Raw genomic sequence first — 20833 nt, forward strand, 5'->3', positions numbered from 1 at the left:
ACTCTACCTCCTCACAGGCCTTATGACTGTCCTATTGACCTCCTCCCGGGCACTACTCCACCCCGGGGCAGAATTTATTCTCTCTCTGCCCCAGAGACTCTTGCTATGTCTGAGTACATCCAGGAAAATTTAAAAAAGGGCTTTATCCGCAAATCCTCCTCTCCTGCCGGAGCCGGATTTTTCTTTGTGTCCAAAAAAGATGGCTCCCTACGTCCTTGCATTGACTACCGCGGTCTTAATAAAATCATGGTAAAGAACCGCTACCCTCTACCTCTCATCTCTGAACTCTTTGATCGCCTCCAAGGTGCCCACATCTTTACCAAACTGGACTTAAGAGGTGCTTATAATCTCATCCGCATCAGAGAGGGGGATGAATGGAAAACGGCATTTAACACTAGAGATGGACACTTTGAGTATCTGGTCATGCCCTTTGGCCTGTGCAACGCCCCTGCCGTCTTCCAAGACTTTGTTAATGAAATTTTTCGTGATCTCTTATATTCCTGTGTTGTTGTGTATCTGGACGATATCCTGATTTTTTCTGCCAACCTAGAAGAACACCGCCAGCATGTCCGCATGGTTCTTCAGAGACTTCGTGACAATCAACTTTATGCCAAAATGGAGAAATGTCTGTTTGAATGTCAATCTCTTCCTTTCCTAGGATACTTGGTCTCTGGCCAGGGACTACAAATGGATCCAGACAAACTCTCTGCCGTCTTAGATTGGCCACGCCCCTCCGGACTCCGTGCTATCCAACGTTTTTTGGGGTTCGCCAATTATTACAGACAATTTATTCCACATTTTTCCACCATTGTGGCTCCTATCGTGGCTTTAACCAAAAAGAATGCCAATCCTAAGTCATGGCCTCCTCAAGCGGAAGACGCCTTTAAACAGCTCAAGTCTGCCTTTTCTTCAGCTCCCGTGCTCTCCAGACCTGACCCATCTAAACCCTTCCTATTGGAGGTTGATGCCTCCTCAGTAGGAGCTGGAGCGGTCCTTCTACAAAAAAATTCTTCCGGGCATGCTGTTACTTGTGGTTTTTTTTTCTAAGACCTTCTCTCCGGCGGAGAGGAACTACTCCATCGGGGATCGAGAGCTACTAGCCATTAAATTAGCACTTGAGGAATGGAGGCATCTGCTGGAGGGATCAAGATTTCCAGTTATTATTTACACCGATCACAAGAACCTCTCCTATATCCAGTCTGCCCAATGGCTGAATCCTCGCCAGGCCAGGTGGTCTCTGTTCTTTGCCCGATTTAATTTTGAAATTCACTTTCGGCCTGCCGATAAGAACATTAGGGCCGATGCTCTCTCTCGTTCCTCGGATGCCTCGGAAGTAGAGCTCTCTCCGCAACACATCATTCCTCCTGACTGCCTGATCTCCACTTCTCCAGCCTCCATCAGGCAAACTCCTCCAGGGAAGACCTTCGTTTCCCCACGCCAACGCCTCGGAATCCTCAAATGGGGTCACTCCTCCCATCTCGCAGGTCATGCGGGCATCAAGAAATCCGTGCAACTCATCTCTCGTTTCTATTGGTGGCCGACTCTGGAGACGGATGTTGTGGATTTTGTGCGAGCCTGCACTATCTGTGCCCGGGATAAGACTCCTCGCCAGAAGCCCGCTGGTCTTCTTCATCCTCTGCCTGTTCCCGAACAGCCTTGGTCTCTGATTGGTATGGACTTTATTACAGACTTACCCTCATCCCGTGGCAACACTGTTGTTTGGGTGGTCGTTGATCGATTCTCCAAGATGGCACATTTCATCCCTCTTCCTGGTCTTCCTTCTGCGCCTCAGTTGGCAAAACTATTTTTTGTACACATTTTTCGTCTTCACGGGTTGCCCACGCAGATCGTCTCGGATAGAGGCGTCCAATTCGTGTCTTAATTCTGGAGGGCTCTCTGTAAACAACTCAAGATTAAATTAAACTTTTCTTCTGCTTATCATCCTCAATCCAATGGGCAAGTAGAAAGAATTAACCAGGTCCTGGGTGATTATTTACGGCATTTTGTTTCCTCCCGCCAGGATGACTGGGCAGATCTTCTACCATGGGCCGAATTCTCGTATAACTTCAGAGTTTCTGAATCTTCTTCCAAATCCCCATTTTTCGTGGTGTACGGCCGTCACCCTCTTCCCCCCCTCCCTACTCCCTTGCCCTCTGGTGTACCCGCTGTGGATGAAATATCTCGTGATCTTTCCACCATATGGAAAGAGACCCAAAATTCTCTCTTACAGGCTTCATCACGCATGAAGAAGTTTGCTGATAAGAAAAGAAGAGCTCCCCCCATTTTTTCTCCCGGAGACAAGGTATGGCTCTCCGCTAAATATGTCCGCTTCCGTGTTCCCAGCTACAAATTGGGACCACGCTATCTTGGTCCTTTCAAAATTTTGTGCCAGATTAATCCTGTCTCTTATAAACTTCTTCTCCCTCCTTCTCTTCGTATTCCTAATGCCTTTCACGTTTCTCTTCTTAAACCACTCATCATCAACCGTTTCTCTCCTAAACTTATCTCTCCCACTCCTGTCTCCGGTTCTTCAGACATCTTTCCTGTAAAGGAGATACTGGCCTCCAAAAAGGTCAGAGGAAAAACCTTCTTTTTGGTTGAATGGGAGGGCTGTGGTCCTGAAGAGAGATCCTGGGAACCTGAGGACAATATCCTAGATAAAAATCTGGTCCTCAGGTTCTCAGGCTCCAAGAAGAGGGGGAGACCCAAGGGGGGGGGGTGCTGTTGCGCCGGGCGCTCCGGGTTCCCGCTCCTCCCCGGAGCGCTCGCTACACTCTCGCTCCCGCAGCGCCCCGGTCAGATCCACTGACCGGGTGCGCTGCGATACCGCCTCCAGCCGGGATGCGATTCGCGATGCGGGTGGCGCCCGCTCGCGATGCGCACCCCGGCTCCCGTGCCTGACTCGCTCTCCGTCGGTCCTGTCCCGGCGCGCGCGGCCCCGCTCCCTAGGGCGCGCGCGCGCCGGGTCTCTGCGATTTGGAGGGCCACTGCGCCGCTGATTGGCGCAGTGGTTCTAATCAGTGTGTTCACCTGTGCACTCCCTGTGTATGCCTCGCTTCCCCTGCGCTCCCTCGCCGGATCTTGTTGCCATTGTGCCAGTGAAAGCGTTCCCTTGTTTGTTCCTAGCCTGTGTTCCAGACCTCCTGCCGTTGCCCCTGACTACGATCCTTGCTGCCTGCCCCGACCTTCTGCTACGTCCGACCTTGCTTCTGTCTACTCCCTTGTACCGCGCCTATCTTCAGCAGTCAGAGAGGTTGAGCCGTTGCTAGTGGATACGACCTGGTCACTACCGCCGCAGCAAGACCATTCCGCTTTGCGGCGGGCTCTGGTGAATACCAGTAGTGACTTAGAACCGGTCCACTAGCACGGTCCACGCCAATCCCTCTCTGGCACAGAGGATCCACCTCCTGCCAGCCGGCATCGTGACAGCCCTATTGTCTACTCTAAAACACAATTACTCCAAAGCGCTTAGCCTGGAGTACAGATATCCCTATATAACAAGATTCCCTAAAACTTAACTTTTATTGGTATGTATTAATATGAAGGATAACAAAGCAATATAATGGTGCTCAAAGTGAGTTTAAAATTACATGTCCTTAATGCCTGATCGTATCATGTTAACAGGTGGAATACTCTGGGTTGGAAAACAATCATAGTCCCACATTGGTTGGCATATATGGCATGAGCTAAAAACGTATGATGCCTCCCCTACATGTTTCGGTGAAACATCACCGTCATCAGGAGGTATGGCAGGAGGTTGTGGTGTGGTGTTCCACCTGTTAACATGATACGATCAGGCATTAAGGGCATGTAATTTTAAACTCACTTTGAGCACCATTATATTGCTTTGTTATCCTTCATATTAATACATACCAATAAAAGTTAAGTTTTAGGGAATCTTGTTATATAGGGATATCTGTACTCCAGGCTAAGCGCTTTGGAGTAATTGTGTTTTATAGTTAATCAGATCCCGGATTGCCCTTTGGGGTATTTATGATTACTATTGTCTACTCATGTTGCCGCCAGCTCCCGCCTGTGTCATTGTGCCACCATATGGTGCTGTTGGCACCTTAAATTAAAATTTTAATATATCTATAATCTTTAATTTAAAATATATCTTTAATCTTCTCTATTCTGCTACTATATGGTCTCTTCATATATATATAGTCGCCAATTCTAGGCTGTGTCATTCTGCCAGATTATGGTCTCCTTGTGCTGCTGCCACCTCCAGGCTCTGTCATTGTGCCGCCATGTGACTCCTTGTTAGATTGGGTCTTGTGGTCATGCAGAATTAGTTCTAAGTAAACATTAAACTTGGGAATCTAATATAAATCTTAAATTGAAATAAAAAAAAAAATCAATGTAATGTTTTCAAGACTGAGGCCCTATGGTCGTCCACATCATATTACCTGTGGAATTATCACAAGAATCCAATGAAAGAGCTTGGAGTGATAACAATGAACCATAACTGATTAAATGAAATATTCGCACGTTCATAGTCAGGGGGGCGCTGAGAGGCAGGGGCTGGAACAGGTGGTATCTCGCCTGGCGGAGGACCGCCAGCTCGATGCTCACCAGAATAGACACTCAAAAAATGTAAATAAAATCAAATTAAATTAAATTAAAATTACATTAAAAAATCTCTTTATTCTCTTCAGTTTTGACACCCTACGGTCTCCCTGCTTCCCCATCGATGCTCTGCAGCAGTGATTCTAATAGCAATGCCTGTAATCTGCATGTCATACTGAATAACAGTATTATTTCACTAACACAGCACACTCTCTATGCGTGTTAGGACAAGACAAAGAGCTCTACACCCCTATTGAGGCTCTTTGTAGGCCAGACATAGCCGTTTTAAATAGCGATTCACCGCAAATAAATTCAGTCCAAACCAAATTTTTTCGGAAAATTGGGCAAAACGGCCAAATCAAATTTTTCAAAAGTTCACTCATCTCTATGAGTGAGCAAGATGATTTCTGGATAGCCACACTCTAAGACATTTCCCTGGTTGAACTTGATGGACATATGTCTTTTTTCGACCGTACTAACTATGTAACTATGTAACATTCAGTATAGTGCCAGAATGGGGGGATTTTTTTTCACGTTCTCAAAAGGAGGCTAAATTGGATTTTTATAGAGACAAGCTATGCAGCCAGCTTGCCATGGGTATCCAACAGCAAACACCTGCTGAACGGGGGTCCACTCTGCTTCTCCCTGAGTTACCACTCCACTCCCTCTGTCTGCAAGAGGAAGGAGCAATAGCAGCATCTTCAAGTACATGATGATGACAAAGTCTTTAAATCTACTTTTCCTACCTGACACGAATTGTTATCAAAGGGATGTTCCACTACAACCAGCCAGGCCTACACACAGACAAGCTGCCATGATCCCAAAAAAGGAAGATTTTTTTTTATAGTTATTTAAAATTATTAACATTTAACAAAGTGATTTCTACTGTGTAATGTAAAAAAAAACCCTCACATTTGTTAAAATAAATCAGGCATAAAGCAGTGAGGCATAGAGCAGTAAGCAGTAAGTCCCCTGAGGAAGGAGCAAAAGTGCGCCCGGGCACAAGAGCGCAGTTCCTAACCTAGTATGGATGAGTGATTTATATTACAACTGTTTGTTTACATATAGGATAGTTGGGTGAACGGTTGGATCATTCAGGTCATCATTGTGGTATGCCTCCACTAGTGAATGATATTGCAGGTACCCTGGTTTACCCTTCTACACTGTATAGGTAGCTTGGATCTTTGTATAGAGAACAAGCTACCCACTAGGCATTATGGGGGAGATTTATCAATACCAGTACAGAGGAAAGGTTGCTGAGTTGCCCATAGCAACCAATCAGATTGCTTCTTTCATTTTGTTGTTAAAAATGAAAGAAGAAATCTGATTGGTTGCCATGGGCAACTTTTCCTCTGCACAGGCTTTTATTTGTACATGTGGCACTGTACTGGCATTTTTGTCTGAAGCATTTTTAAACATCCAGAATTAATATATATTCATTGTTTTTAAGTGATGAAATAAAGATATACTTTATATTATGATTATGCGACTTGCTACTTGTGTATAATAAAACAGTGAGGAATTTAAACCTCCTATGTCAGATGCCACTGATTAGAAAGCATTGCTATCAAGCTTGCCCGCCCCCTTCTTTCGGCTGGCTTCTACACCTCGTACCAGTTTACCACTGCCTGCTGAGTAATCCAAAGGTAAAAGATCCCTGTTTTCAAATGCAATCCACCAGACAAGACGTGATTGAATAATAACAAGTATTCTTTTTATTTGTAAACTATATAACACAATGTGTTTTAAGGCTCTACTTACAATAAAGAATAGAACTTTGAACCAAAATATTACTGTTTTAAGAAGGAATAGTGTACATATTATGTAGATATAGTGTAAACCATCTCACTCTTCTTCATTCACATTTTCTTGTGCAGTACCTTCTTCACTTTGCTCTGTTCTGTCTGTAAAGAAGACAAAGAAGTCTTAGCCCATCAAGAGCCTATCATAGTGAAATATTGAAAAGTCATGACAAACCACAAATAGTTTTGATTCAGCCCAAGAGAATTATAGGAATACAAATAAAAAAGACGCATATTAGGGTACGTGCACACATTTGTGCAGCGTATTTCGCTCTGGATCCGCCGCTGAAGGACCCTCTGTATTCTGCCTTCACATGTGCCTGCTCGTAGGGGCAATACGCCGCTATGTGCAGACACACTGAAGCGATGTGCGAGTCGCCGTGCATGCGCGGTGTACTCGCTCACATTGCGGCCGCTCCCGCTGCTCAATGAGCTAGGCCAAGAGCTGCCGTGAAGTATACTGCGCATGCACACAGCGACTCGCACATCGCACTGTGTCTGCTCGTGGCGGCGTATTGCCACTCTGAGCAGGCACATGTAAAAGCAGGATACAGAGGGTCCTTCAGCGGCGGATCTGCAGCTTAACCCCTTCATGACCCAGCCCATTTTCACCTTCATGACCTGGGCATTTTTTGAACATCTGACTACTGTCACTTTAAACATTAATAACTCTGGAATGCTTTTAGTTATCATTCTGATTCCGAGATTGTTTTTTCGTGACATATTCTACTTTATGTTTTTGGTAAAATTTCACTGATATTTTCATAAAAAATTTGAAAATGTAGCATTTTTCTAACTTTGAAACTCTCTGCTTGTAAGGAAAATGGATATTCCAAATAAATTACATATTGATTCACATATACAATATGTCTACTTTATGTTTGCATCATAAAGTTGACATGTTTTTACTTTTGGAAGACATCAGAGGGCTTCAAAGTTCAGCAGCAATTTTCCAATTTTTCTCAAGATTTTCAAAATCGGACTTTTTCAGGGACCAGTTCAGGTTGGAAGTGGATTTTAAGGGTCTTCATTTTAGAAATACTCCATAAATGACCCCATTATAAAAACTGCACATTTAGTAAGTGTTTTAACCCTTTAGGTGTTTCACAGGAATAGCAGCAAAGTGAAGAAGAGAATTCAAAATATTCATTTTTTACACTCGCATGTTCTTGTAGACCCAATTTTTGAATTTTTACAAGGGGTAAAAGGAGAGAAATCACCCTAAAATTTGTAACCCAATTTCTCTCAAGTAAGTAAACACCTCATATGTGTATGTAAAGTGTTCGGCGGGTGCAGAACTGAAGGAGCGACAATGGGATTTTGGAGAGTGAGGTTTTCTGAAAGGGTTTTTGGAGGGCATGTCCCATTTAGGAATCCCCTATGGTGCCAGAACAGTGGACCCCCACATGTGACCCCACTTTGGAAACTACACCCCTCATGGAATTTAATAAGGGGTGCAGTGAGCATTTACACCCCACTGGCGTTTGACAGATATTTGAAACAGTGGACTGTGCAAATGAAAAATTTTATTTTTCATTTTCACAGACCACTGTTCCAAAAATCTGTCATACACCAGTGGGGTGTAAATGCTAACTGCACCCCTTATTAAATTCCATGAGGGGTGTAGTTTCTAAAATGGGGTCACATATGGATATTTATTGTTTTGCGTTTATGTCAGAACTGCTGTAACAATCAGCCACACCTGTGCAAATCACCTCAAATGTACATGGTGCACTCTCCCTTCTGAGCCTTCTTGTGCGCCCCAGAGCACTTTGCGCCCACGTATGGGGTATCTCCGTACTCGGGAGAAATTGCATTACAAATTTCAAGGGTCTTTTTTCCCCTTTTACCTCTTGTGAAAATGAAAAGTATGCGGCAACACTAGCATGTCAGTTTAAAAAAATTAATTTTTATACACTAACATGCTGGTGTAGACCCCTACTTAACCTTTTCATAGGGGTTAAACAAGAAAAAGCCCCCCAAAATTTGTTAGGCAATTTCTCCCGAGTACGGCAATACCCCATATGTGTCCCAAACCTGTTGCCCTGAAATATGACAGGGCTCCAAAGTTAGAGCGCCATGCGTATTTGAGGACTAAATTAGGGATTTGCATAGGGGTGGACATAGGGGTATTGTACGTCAGTGATTTCCAAACAGGGTGCCTCCAGCTGTTGCAAAACTCCCAGCATGCCTGGACAGTCAATGGCTGTCCGGCAATACTGGGAGTTGTTGTTTTGCAACAGCTGGAGGCTCGGTTTTGGAAACAGTAGCGTACCAGACGTTTTTCATTTTTATTGGGGAGGGGAGGGGGGGCTGTGTAGGGGTATGTGTATACGTAGTGTTTTTTTACTTTTTATTTTAGGTTAGTGTAAGTGTAGTGTAGTGTTTTTAGGGTACAGTCACACGGGCAGAGGTTCACAGCGAGTTTCCTGCTGGGAGTTTGAGCTGCAGCGCAAAATTTGCGCCATCTCAAACTTGCAGCACTCACTGTAAACCTCAGCCCATGTGAGTGTACCCTGTACATTCACATTGGGGGGAGGGCAAACATCCAGCTGTTGCAAAACTACAACTCCGAGCATTCCCTTTGGCTGTCCGTGCATGCTGGGAGTTGTAGTTTTGCAACAGCTGAAGGCACACTGGTTGCAAAACACTTGAAAGTTTATTACTTAACTTGGTGTTTCCAAACCCGTGTGCCTCCAGCTGTTGCAAAACTACAACTCCCAGCATGCATGGTCTGTCAGTGCATGCTGGGAGTCATAGTTTTGCAACAGCTGGAGGCACACGGGTTGGGAAACACTAAGTTAGGAAACGGACAATGTTTCCCAACTAGTGTGCCTCCAGTTGTTGCAAAACTACAACTCCCAGCATGCCCAGGCATGCTGGAAGTTGTAATTCGGCAATATCTGAAGGATCAGATGTTGCCAAACTACAACTTCCAGCATGCTTGGGCAGTCTGGTATGCTGGGAGTTGTAGTTTTGCAACATCTGGAGGTCCACAGTTTGGAGACCACTGTATAATGGTCTCCAATCTGTGCTCTTCCAGATGTTACAGAACTACAACTCCCAGCATGCCTGGACAGACTGAGCATGCTGAGATTTGTAGTTTTGCAACATCTGGAAGAGCACAGATTGGAGACCATTATACAGTGGTCTCCAAACTGTGGACCTCCAGATGTTGCAAAACTACAACTTCCAGCATGCACAGAAAGCCAAAGGCTGTCTGGGCATGCTAGGAGTTGCAGTTTTGAAACTCCCAGAGGCAGCGGTGAGATCGCTTTACGGTGATCTCACTGCTGCCAATGAAGATGCCGCCCTGCTGCTGCAAACTCACCGCCGGGACGCACCACCCCCGGGACCGCCTGGAGGATGACGCTCACGCCGGGACCGCTCGGGACACCGCATGGCTGGGTAAGTGACGCCGGGGGACGGGTAAGGGACACTTAGCAGCGCGGTGTGTGTCCCGATCCCCTTGATCGGGACTCACACACCGCACTGCTAAGTATTCTCATAGCGAAACGCTTCTATCAGCTAGTCAGATTTGACTAGCTGATAGCAGCGATCGCTGGGGGGTGGGGGATGAAACCCCCCGTGGTCGCATGGTAAGATGGCTGGCTATCAGTAGCGGCAAAAATGTTCATGACGTACCTGGTACGTCATGGGTCAGGAACACCTTCCCACTCATGACGTACAGGTATGTCATAGGTCGGCAAGGGGTTAAAATACGCTGCAAATCCGCTCATGTGAACGCACCCCTTAAACGGCTTGTCCAGTATTAGAAACATGCAGCATCTTTTTTCTTTTCTTTTTTTCGCAAAAACACCACCACTCCTGTCCACAGGTTATTTGTGGTATTGCAGCTCAGCTCCACTGAAGTAAATGGGACTGAGATGCAGTGCTACAACCTGTGGACATTTTTGGTGCTGTTTTTGCAAAAAAAAAAAAAAAAAAGACTGCACAACCCCTAAAAATAATGAGAACATTTTATAGCACAGGAAGGAAATCAAATACACTTAGAAAAAGAAATTATGTAGATGTTCCTCATGTAACATATTCTACATATTATTTTTCTCCCTATTTTTCTTCCCAAACCACAAAATGTCCTGAAATATATAAAAAATCCTTCTACTTTGTTAGGTTAAAATAAGTCATAGCATATCAGGTTGAGGATATTTGTACAAAATCCTGGCCTGTTATTGAAGGGAATTTTGTTTCTCTTGTACAATTTTTTTACCCACTGTATATACTGTATAAAAATTTCAAAATAAATATCTATTAATAAAGTTTTAGATTTAGCCTGGGTTTATATTGTGTCTTCTTCCTGTTTAACACCTTAAGGACGCAGGGTAGAGAAGAGCAAATTTACAGTGATTCGATTCGTCAAAAACTTTTCGGCTCGGCAGTTGCTGACTTTAGCCTGCATAAATTAGTTCAGCTTTTAGGTGCTCCGGTGGGCTGGAAAAGGTGGATACAGTCCTAGGAGAGAGTCTCCTAGGACTGTATCCACCTTTTCCAGCCCACTGGAGCACCTGAAAGCTGAACTAATTTATGCAGGCTAAAGCCAGCAACTGCCGAGCTGAGAAGTTCGTGATGAATCAAATCACTGTAAATTCGCTCATGTCTTGCTCAGAAGCTGACCCTGCATCATATGTAAACAAAAGTAAACATATATGTTATCGACGCATGCATAAATGTCTGAACTATAAAAATATAATGTTAATTAAACTGCACGGTCAATGGCATATTTTTTTTTTTTTACTTTGTATACCCTAAAAAAAATTCCAAAAAGGAATCAAAAAGTCCTATCAAATAAAATCCCAATCACCTCCTGTATCTATGGGGAGGTGACGATTTTGTCACTCCCCCCCCCCCCCCCCAAGAGCGCTGCTATTGGCTGGATAGCAGCCGGCAGGGGAGGGATTAACAACTGAGTTCAGTCAGCTGTCAGAACTGCAAGAAGAAGCCATGGAACCCCCCTCTACCGAGATCGGAGCCCCTCACAGAAGAAGAAGCCACCTTAGAGCAGGTACAGGATACAGAAAAGGGAAAGGTAGGAGTCAAAAGTAAAATAAAGTAAAAAAAAGTAAAAACAAAATCCCCCCCCAAGACCCCCTAATAGGTGCTCAAGCGTCCGCCGCAGTTTTTTCAGCGTGACCCGGGCCCTATTAGGGGTTCAGGGTGCTGCATTTGGCACCCCATTTCCCCTCCCCCCCCATATAATGGTGTGGGATTTCTAATCACACTTCGTTATATAATACAGTCACCCCAAGCACACACTACATACTACATACACATTTTGGGGCCTCTTGCTGCATATGGGCCTGGTCAAAAAGCCCAGTGTCAGACAGTACTGGAGCGGGGACATTCTATACCAGACCCCGCTTTACAGTATGGTCATGACATGGAAGCGGTTCGAGGCCATTCGGAAATGCCTGCATTATGCAGATAATGCGGCATGTCCCCCCCGAGGTGATCCCGCCTATGACCGGCTTTACAAAGTGAGGCCGGTCATCGATCACTTTGGGGCCACATTTTTGGAGGTCTCCGTACCGCTCAAGGAGCTCTCGGTAGATGAGTCTTTTAGCAGTTTTAATGGGAGACTCATCTTCCGCCAGTATATTCCCTCGAAGCGGGCGCGGTATGGCGTGAAGCTCTACAAACTTTGTGAGAGTACCTCCGGGTACACTTTCAAGTTTAGAGTACATGAGGGACGGGATTCCAGTATTGAACCCACAGAATGTTCCCCCACTCTGGGTGTTAGCGGGAAACTCGTTTGGGACCTTGTGCACCCATTGCTGGATAAGGGTTACCACGTGTACGTGGACAACTTTTATGCCAGCATCCCTCTGTTCACATCCCTTGCCATTAGATGGGACCGTGCGGAAGAACCAGAGAGGCCTCCCTCTAAATTTGATCCAGACACCTATTCCCAAGGGTGGGTCTCGTGCCCTTACCCATGAAAACCTGTTGCTGGTCAAGTATAAGGATAAGAGGGATGTCCTTATGCTGACCACAATTCATGGTAACGGCAGCTCACCTGTCCCTGTGCGAGGTACCACAACAACGGTCCTCAAGCCCGATTGTATTCTGGACTACAATCGGTATATGGGGGGAGTTGATCTCTCTGATCAAGTCCTCAAGCCATACATCGCCATGCGGAAAACATGGATATGGTACAAAAAAGTTGCGGTCTACTTGGTACAGGTTGCCATGTATAACTCTTTTGTACTGTACCAGAATGCTGGCAACACAGGGACATTCCTCCAGTTCCAGAAGAAGTCCTAAAGGCCCTGATCTTTGGCGACTGGGAAAGAGCAGGCCGGACTTCCCAAGGAACTGGAAATATAGGTGCCAGGATCATCCCAGGCCAACACTTTGCAGGTGAGGTCCCCCACACTGGAAAGGAGGGACGAACCCAGAAAAGATGCAGAGTGTATTACAAGAGGAGGATACAGAAAACACCACCACTCAGTGTGACAATTGCCCCGATCATCCGGGCCTCTCCATTAAAAACTGCTTCAGGGAGTATCACACTTCCATGGAGTACTAAATGTTCGCTCTTCATTTAAATTTTCCATAATTTGACCCCAATGTACCAAGTTCAGAGTACATTCCATGTTTTAACCACATAAAACCACTAAATTGCCCCAAAAAACTCTTATATAAAAAAAAAACTGATAAGACCTCTGGGGGTATTTAAAGAAAAAAAAATGGGTCATGGGTCACTGAGTCACTATCATCGGTCTTTCGGGACTTTTTTGTGTTCCCTCAAATGCGCAGCGCTCTCTCTCTCCACCTGGGCGGGTGCGCATTTGAGGCAACAGGTTAGGGACGGCCACACACATCACATTCCCAAAATGATGATTCAGAGCATAGGGTTTGGGGTGGGCATATTTTTAAGTTTTGGCTATGCTCTGGGTCATCATTCTGGGAACATAACCTGTTTTATAATTTTATGTCCCACTGTACCCCTTGTTAGTCATTTACCCCATGTAACGCTCCTTGAGGGGGGTCCCGCTGTTCTGGCTCCATAAGCAGCTATGCAGAAGCTCAAGGCCCCTGACTGCCCTCCTGTTTTTCTGTGACCGGTGTGCACCCGCAGAGCTGTTTACACCCAGATATGAGGTATGTCCTTACTCAAAAGAAATGTATCTACAAAGTTACGGTGCCATTTTCTCGTTTTACCACTTAACCCCAGCATTTTAGTGTAAAAAATCAAATTTTTCCTTTTCACATCCAACTTTACTGAACATTTATCAAACACCTGTGGGGTGTTAAGGCTCACTGTACCCCTTGTTACGTTCCTTGAGGGGTGTAGTTTCCAAAATAGTATGTCATGTGTTTTATTTTTTTGCTGTTCTGGCACCATAGGGGCTTCCTAAATACGACATGCCTGTCCCATTTCAGCAAAATTTGCAAATGTGACTCCTTCTCTTCTGAGCATTGTAGTGTGCCCGCATTGCACTTGACGTCGCGACATGGGGTATTTCCATACTCAGAAGAGATGGGGTTACAAATTTTGGGGGGCATTTTCTCCTATTAAAAAAGTAAAATTTGGGGGGAACCATCATTTTAGAAAAAAAAATAAAAAAATGTCATTTACACATCTAACTTTAACAAAAAGTAGTCAAACACCTGGCTCACTGTACCCCTTGTTATGTTCTTTGAGGGGTGTAGTTTCCAAAAATGATGCCATATGGGTGGGTTTTAGCTGTCCTGGCACCATAGGGGCTTCCTAAATGGGACATGCCCCCCAAAAATCATTTCAGCAAAATTTGCTTTCCAAAAGCCAAATGTGACTCCTTCTTTTCTGAGCATTGTAGTGCGCCCGCAGTGCACTTGATGTCCACACATGGGGTATTTCCATACTCAGAAGAGATGGGGTTACAAATTTTGTGGGGCATTTTCTCCTATTACCCCTCTACCCCTATTCCTAAATGTGACATGCCCCTCGTAAACCATTTCAGAAAAACTCACTCTCCAAAAATCCCATTGTCACTCCATCCTTTCAGAGCCCTCTACTGCGCCTGCCGAAAACTTTACATACACATATGAGGAATTTCCTTACTCGAGAGTAATTGGGTTACAAATTTTTTGAGGATTTTTCTCCTTTTACCCCTTGTAAAAATTCAAAAACTGGGTCTACAAGAACATGCAAGTGTAAAAAATGAAGATTTTGAATTTTCCCCTTCACTTTGCTGCTATTACTGTGAAACACCTAAAGGATTAACACACTTACTGAATGTCATTTTGAATACTTTGAGGGGTGCAGTTTGTATAATGGGGTCATTTATGGGGTATTTCTAATAAGAAAGCCCTTCAAATCCACTTCAAACCTGAACTGGTCCATGAAAAATTCTGATTTTGAAAATTTTGTGAAAAATCTGAAAATTGCTGATGAACTTTGAAGCCCTCTGATGTCTTCCGAAAGTTAAAACATGTCAACTTTATGATGCAAACATAAAGTAGACATATTGTATATGTGAATCAATATATAATTTATTTGGAATGTCTATTTTCCTTACAAACAGAGAGCTTCAAACTTAGAAAAATGCTAAATTTTCTAATTTTTCATCAAATTTTTGAATTTTTCACCAAGAAATTATGTAAGTATCGATGAAAATTTTCCACTAATAAAAAGTAGAATACGTCAACAATCTCGGAATCAGAATGAAAAGTAAAAGCATTCCTGAGTTATTAATGCTTAAAGTGACAGTGGTCAGATGTGCAAAAAATGGCTAGATCCTACAGTGAAAATTGGCTGGGTCCTTAAGGGGTTAAAAAGAAAAAACCCAGATCAGGGAGATCCCGGACAAAGCATGATGCAGATGTGAGCTTTAGCTTCCTCTAGGGCCTTGTGACTTCTCCCCCTTCTCACACTGTCTGTATGTTGCTTGCACTGCTCCTCGTCTCTTGGAGTTACTGTTCAGGCCGTGTCGGGCTCCTGGCAACCTGGTGATGTATGGAGATGCGTGGGGTGCTGAAGCGCCCTGTGGGGGGCAGCTGGGTTGCAGTTGTTCGACTGTTTGAGGAGGACTTGTACCCTGGGACATATCTACCAATTTTCTACTTTGGGGCTCTGTGATGGTAGAGCAATGGGCGAGTTGCCTTGTTTAGCATTCACCCCCTAACTTCTTGAAGCCTGTTAAAGATGCACAACTGAACATAATCCTCACAGAACAGGTCTCAGTGTGGTAAAAAGGATTCCTCCTCAGCCAAACTGGGAAGCCACTTGGCTTGTTCCTTTCTTCTGTTCTGCTGTTGTTTCCCCCATTGCATGCCTGGGTGTGAATAAAAAAGACTGCTGTATGTGAATCTGACCCACTTTTTATGTGTCTAGCACCTTTATTAATTTTTTTACTACACTTTTAATTTAGCTCATTAGTCTGAATTCCTCTCAAAGGGAGGGGGCATGGCCTCACTGTGCATGTCTCCGACCCCTCCCTTAGTATGCTGTCTGCTCACATCTCACCTAGCATTAGCAAAACTGCAACTCCCAGCTTGTCCTCGCTGACAGTAGTGGGACACAAGCTGACAGTGGGAGGATTTTTCCTCCAGCTGTGAGCCCAGCGCTCATAGCTGGCAATCAAAGAAGTGTGTCCATGACATAGGTGATGATGCATGGACACAGCAGGACTAGTATATGTCCAAGCAGGCAGGGGGGGCAGTTGTTAAACTGGCTTTTTCAGTATGAAATACTGAAAAATTTCTAATGAAAGCAGTTGCAAAACCTATTAGTTTTGCATGCTTTACAACATATCAAAAGTTTTTGTATCTGACTTTGCCCTTTAAGGACTTTTCCGTTTTTGATTTTTCCTCCTTGCTAGCGAATCGAAGTGCGAATCGAAGTGGACAAACCCGAATTCGTTACGAATTTCATTAAAAAATTTGATTTGCAACAAATACGAATATCGCCGCGATTCTATAGCGCGAATCGCTTAATTAAACTCCATTTTACAGTGTTCCAGGCTATTGGAGACCTAAGATGGCGGATCCACATGTGAGTACATGGGGCAGGGGATTATGGGAGGGCGGGAAACAGCGGCGGGAATGAAGGTAGGCGGGCTGACCCTGAATCACATGTGAGATGCAGCCTATGAGTGTTCACTGACCCCTGTGACGTCACAGGCCCTATATAATCGGCGGCCATCTTGCCTCTCTTCATTTCATCTATGCACTCAGATGGAGAGGACGGGACTGCGTGTGTGTGAATAGCTCATACCACAGCGTTACACTGCAACTGCTAGTCACATCAGCATTAGGGAAAGGCAGGAGTGCAGAGTACTTTGCTGTTACACTCAGAAGGATCATTGATAGCTAAACCTCCTATTCACGTTATTGAGCATTGCAGCGGAGAGGGGCAGATAGCTGTTAGCTGCCTCATACAGATCTCCTCATTTTTCAGCCCAATTGAGTTTATTTTTATTTGCTCCACAAATCTTCTGTTGCTCAGAATTGTGTAACAGAGTGCAATTTAGGGTTTAATCCCTGGATTTTTTTTTTTTGTGGTGCTCCACTGTTGGGTTCTGCTGCTGTTCAGAAATACGTAATTGTTCAGTGGACTGTAGTGCATTTGTACCATTTTGTACCTGTTAATCTGTCAAGGGGCTGGCTACATACTGTGCAAGTCCAAACAATACTATTTACCAGCTGTTTTTTTTTTAAATAGTTTTTTCTGTGTATAGTTACACATATATAACTGCCCTCATCAGTGCATACCGCATAGGTACATCCAAGTATTGTACCATTTAGTACCTGTTAAGCTGTCAAGGTGCTCCATACTGTCAAAGTCCAAACAATAGTATGCACCGGCTGGTGTTTTACAAATATACAGATTTTTTTCTGCTTATAGTTAGGCATATTACTGCCCTCATCAGTGCATACCACATAGGTACATCCAAGTATTGTACCATTTAGTACCTGTTAAGCTGTCAAGGTGCTCCATACCGTCAAAGTCCACACAATAGTATCCACCGGCTGGTGTTTTACAAAAATACAGATTTTTTTCTGCTAATAGTTAGGCATATTACTGCCCTCATCAGTACATACCGCATAGGTACACCCAAGTATTGTACCATTTAGTACCTGTTAACCCCTTCCCGCAGAATGTCATATATAAATGCCGGGTTGTGCAGTGCGTTCGCGCATCCCGATGTTTATAAATGACATTCAGTTAACCCGGCCATGCGCAGCATCGCACGGGTTAACCAGCAGAAGTCCCGCTGTTTCCAGCAGGAGACAACTTCTGCTTCACCCCTCAGGACCATCCATTGATGGTCCTGGTCAGCGATCATTGTGATTGGTCCCTGTGGACCAATCACAGTGACCTGGGGTGAAAGTTAAGATCCTCCACACTGCCCGCCAGTGGAAGTCGGGCAGAATGGGGGAAGATGGCTGCGGGGGCTCGCGGGGACCTGCGGCATAGGGGAGGAACACGCGGGGACTGGCGGCCTTACCTGGAGCAGCGGCGGGACCGAGGAACAGCGGCGGGACCAGCCACGTGGAGGATCAGCGGTAAGTACATGGTCCTCAGAGGCAGCAGTGAAGATCTTCACTGCTGCTTCTAGGAGTCTGAAAACTACAACTCCCAGCATTCCCAGACAGCCTTTGGCTGTCTGGGCATGCTGGGAGTTGTAGTTTTGCAACTTCTAGAGGGCCACAGTTTGGAGACCATTGTATAAAGGTCTCCAATCTGTGCTCTTCCAGCTGTTGCAAAACTACAACTCCCAGCATGCACTGTGCGGGCATGCTGGGAGTTTTAGTTCAGCAATATCTGGCCCTTCAGATGTTGCCGAACTACAACTCCCAGCATGCCTGGACATTCAGTGCATGTTGAAAGTTGTAGTTTTGCAACAACAGGAGACACACTGGTTGGGAAACATTGTCTGTTTCTAACTCAGTGTTTCCAAACCTGTGTGCCTCCAGCTGTTACAAAACTATAACTCCCAGAATGCACTAACAGACCATGCATGCTGGGAGTTGTGGTTTTGCAACAGCTGGTGCACCCCCCCTGTGAATGTACAGGGTACATTCACATGGGCGAGGGTTTTACAGTGGGTTTCTCGCTTCAAGTTTGAGATGCCGCAAATTTTGGGCTGGGAAACTCGCTGTAATCCCCTGCCCATGTTACTGTACCCTAAAAACACTACACTACCACAAAATAAAATAAAAAGTTAAAAACACTACATATACACATAGCCCTACACAGTACCCCCCCCCCCAATAAGAACGTCTGGTACGCCACTGTTTCCAAAGCAGAGCCTCCAGCTGTTGCAAAACAGCAACTCCCAGTATTTCCGGACAGCCATTGACTGTCCAAGCATGCTGGGAGTTTTGCAACAGCTGGAGGCACCCTGTTTGGGAATCACTGGCGTAGAATACCCCTTGTCCACCCCTATGCAAGTCCCTAATTTAGGCCTCAAATGCACATTGTGCTCTCTCACTTTGGAGCCCTGTCGTATTTCAAGTCAACAGTTTAGGGCCACATATGGGGTATCACCGTACTCGGGAGAAATTGCGTTACAAGGTTTGGGGGGCTATTTCTCCTTTAACCCTTCATGAAAAAGAAATGTTGGGGTCTACACCAGAATGTTAGTGTAAAAAAATGTAATTTTTTATACTAACATGCTGGTGTTGCCCCATACTTTACATTTTCACAAGAGGTAAAAGGGAAAAAAGCCCCCCAAAATTTGTAACGCAATTTCTCCTGAGTACGGAGATACCCCATATGTGGGCACAAAGTGCTCAGGGGGCGCACAACAAGGCCCAGAAAAGAGAGTGCACCATGTACATTTGAGGTGATTTGCACAGCGATGGCTGACTGTTACAGCGGTTTTGACAAACACAAAAAAACAAAAACCCCACATGTGACCCCATTTCGGAAACTATACCCCTCACAGAATGTAATGAGGTGTGCAGTGAGAATTTACCCCCCACAGGTGTCTGACAGATCTTTGGAACAGTGGTCCGTGAAAATGAAAACTTTTGTACAGCCCACTGTTCCAAAGATCTGTCGGACACCAGTGGGGAGTAAATGCTCACTGTACCCCTTGTTAAGTTCCTCAAGGGGTCTAGTTTCAAAAATGGTATGCCATGTGTTTTTTTTTTTTTTGCTGTCCTGGCACCATAGGGGCTTCCTAAATGCGACATGCCCCCCGAGCAAAATTTGCTCTCAAAAAGCCAAATATAACTCCTTCTCTTCTGAGCATTGTAGTTTGCCTGTAGTGCACTTCAGGTCAACTTATGGGGTACCTCGATACTCAGAAGAGATGGGGTTACAAATTTTGGGGGGTATTTTCTGCTATTAACCCTTGCATAAATGTGAAATTTGGGGGGGAAAACAAACATTTTGCTGAATTTATTATTTTTTTTTTTACATATGCAAAAGTCGTGTAACACCTGTGGGGTATTAAGGCTCACTTTATTCCTTGTTACGTTCCTCAAGGGGTCTAGTTTCCAAAATGGTATGCCATGTGTTTTTTTTTTGCTGTTCTGGCACCATAGGGGCTTCCTAAATGCAACATGCCCTCCAAAAACCATTTCAGAAAAACTTACTCTCCAAAATCCCCTTGTCGCTCCTTCGCTTCTGAGCCCTCTACTGCGCCCGCCGAACACTTTACATAGACATATGAGGTATGGGCTTACTCGAGAGAAATTGGGCTACAAATATAAGTATACATTTTTTCCTTTTACCCCTTGTAAAAATTCAAAAATTGGGTCTACAAGAACATGCGAGTGTAAAAAATGAAGATTGTTAATTTTCTCCTTCACTTTGCTGCTATTCCTGTGAAACACCTAAAGGGTTAAAACACTGACTGAATGTCATTTTGAATACTTAGGGGGGTGCAGTTTTTATAAAGGGGTCATTTGTGGGGTATTTCTAATATGAAGACCCTTCAAATCAACTTCAAACCTGAACTGGTCCCTGAAAAATTGTGAGTGAAAATTTTGTGGAAAATTTGAAAATTGCTGCTGAACTTTGAAGCCCTCTGATGTCTTCCAAAAGTAAAAACTCATCAATTTTATGATGCAAACATAAAGTAGACATATTGTATATATGAATTAAAAAAATGTATTTGTAATATACATTTTCCTTACAAGCAGAAAGCTTCAAAGTTAGAAAAATGCAAAATTTTCAAATTTTTCGTCAAATTTTGGGATTTTTCACCAACAAAGGATGCAAGTTACCACAAAAATTTACCACTATGTTAAAGTAGAATATGTCACGAAAAAACAATCTCGGAATCAGAATGATAACTAAAAGATAACTAACATCCCAGAGTTATTAATGTTTTAAGTGACAGTGGTCAGATGTACAAAAAACGCTCTGGTTATTAAGGCCAAAATGGGCTTGGTCCTTAAGGGGTTATACAACAGCTGAAGGTACACTTTTCCATAGAAAAAATGTGCCTCCAGCTGTTGCAAAACTATAAGTCCCTGCATGCCCATAAGGGAATGCTGGGAGT

At 44.4% G+C, this 20833-nt stretch overlaps 1 protein-coding gene across 14 annotated transcripts in view; it reads right to left on the reverse strand.

The window, feature by feature from the left end:
- Positions 1-6269: 6269 nt before the first annotated feature.
- Positions 6270-20833, reverse strand: part of DCAF6 (DDB1 and CUL4 associated factor 6) — a 1246835-nt gene continuing 1232271 nt past the window's right edge. For 13 of the 14 annotated variants that reach the window (XM_056557692.1, XM_056557704.1, XM_056557702.1 and 10 more), the window contains one exon: positions 6270-6473. In XM_056557692.1, the coding sequence (XP_056413667.1) occupies positions 6415-6473 (59 nt within the window). In that variant the 3' untranslated portion in view covers positions 6270-6414. The remainder of the gene's footprint in view (positions 6474-20833) is intronic. The other variant, XR_008888854.1, reaches the window with a different exon arrangement.

The sequence above is a fragment of the Hyla sarda genome, chromosome 2, assembly GCF_029499605.1.
Source record: "Hyla sarda isolate aHylSar1 chromosome 2, aHylSar1.hap1, whole genome shotgun sequence".
NCBI classification, from domain to species: Eukaryota; Metazoa; Chordata; class Amphibia; order Anura; family Hylidae; genus Hyla; species Hyla sarda.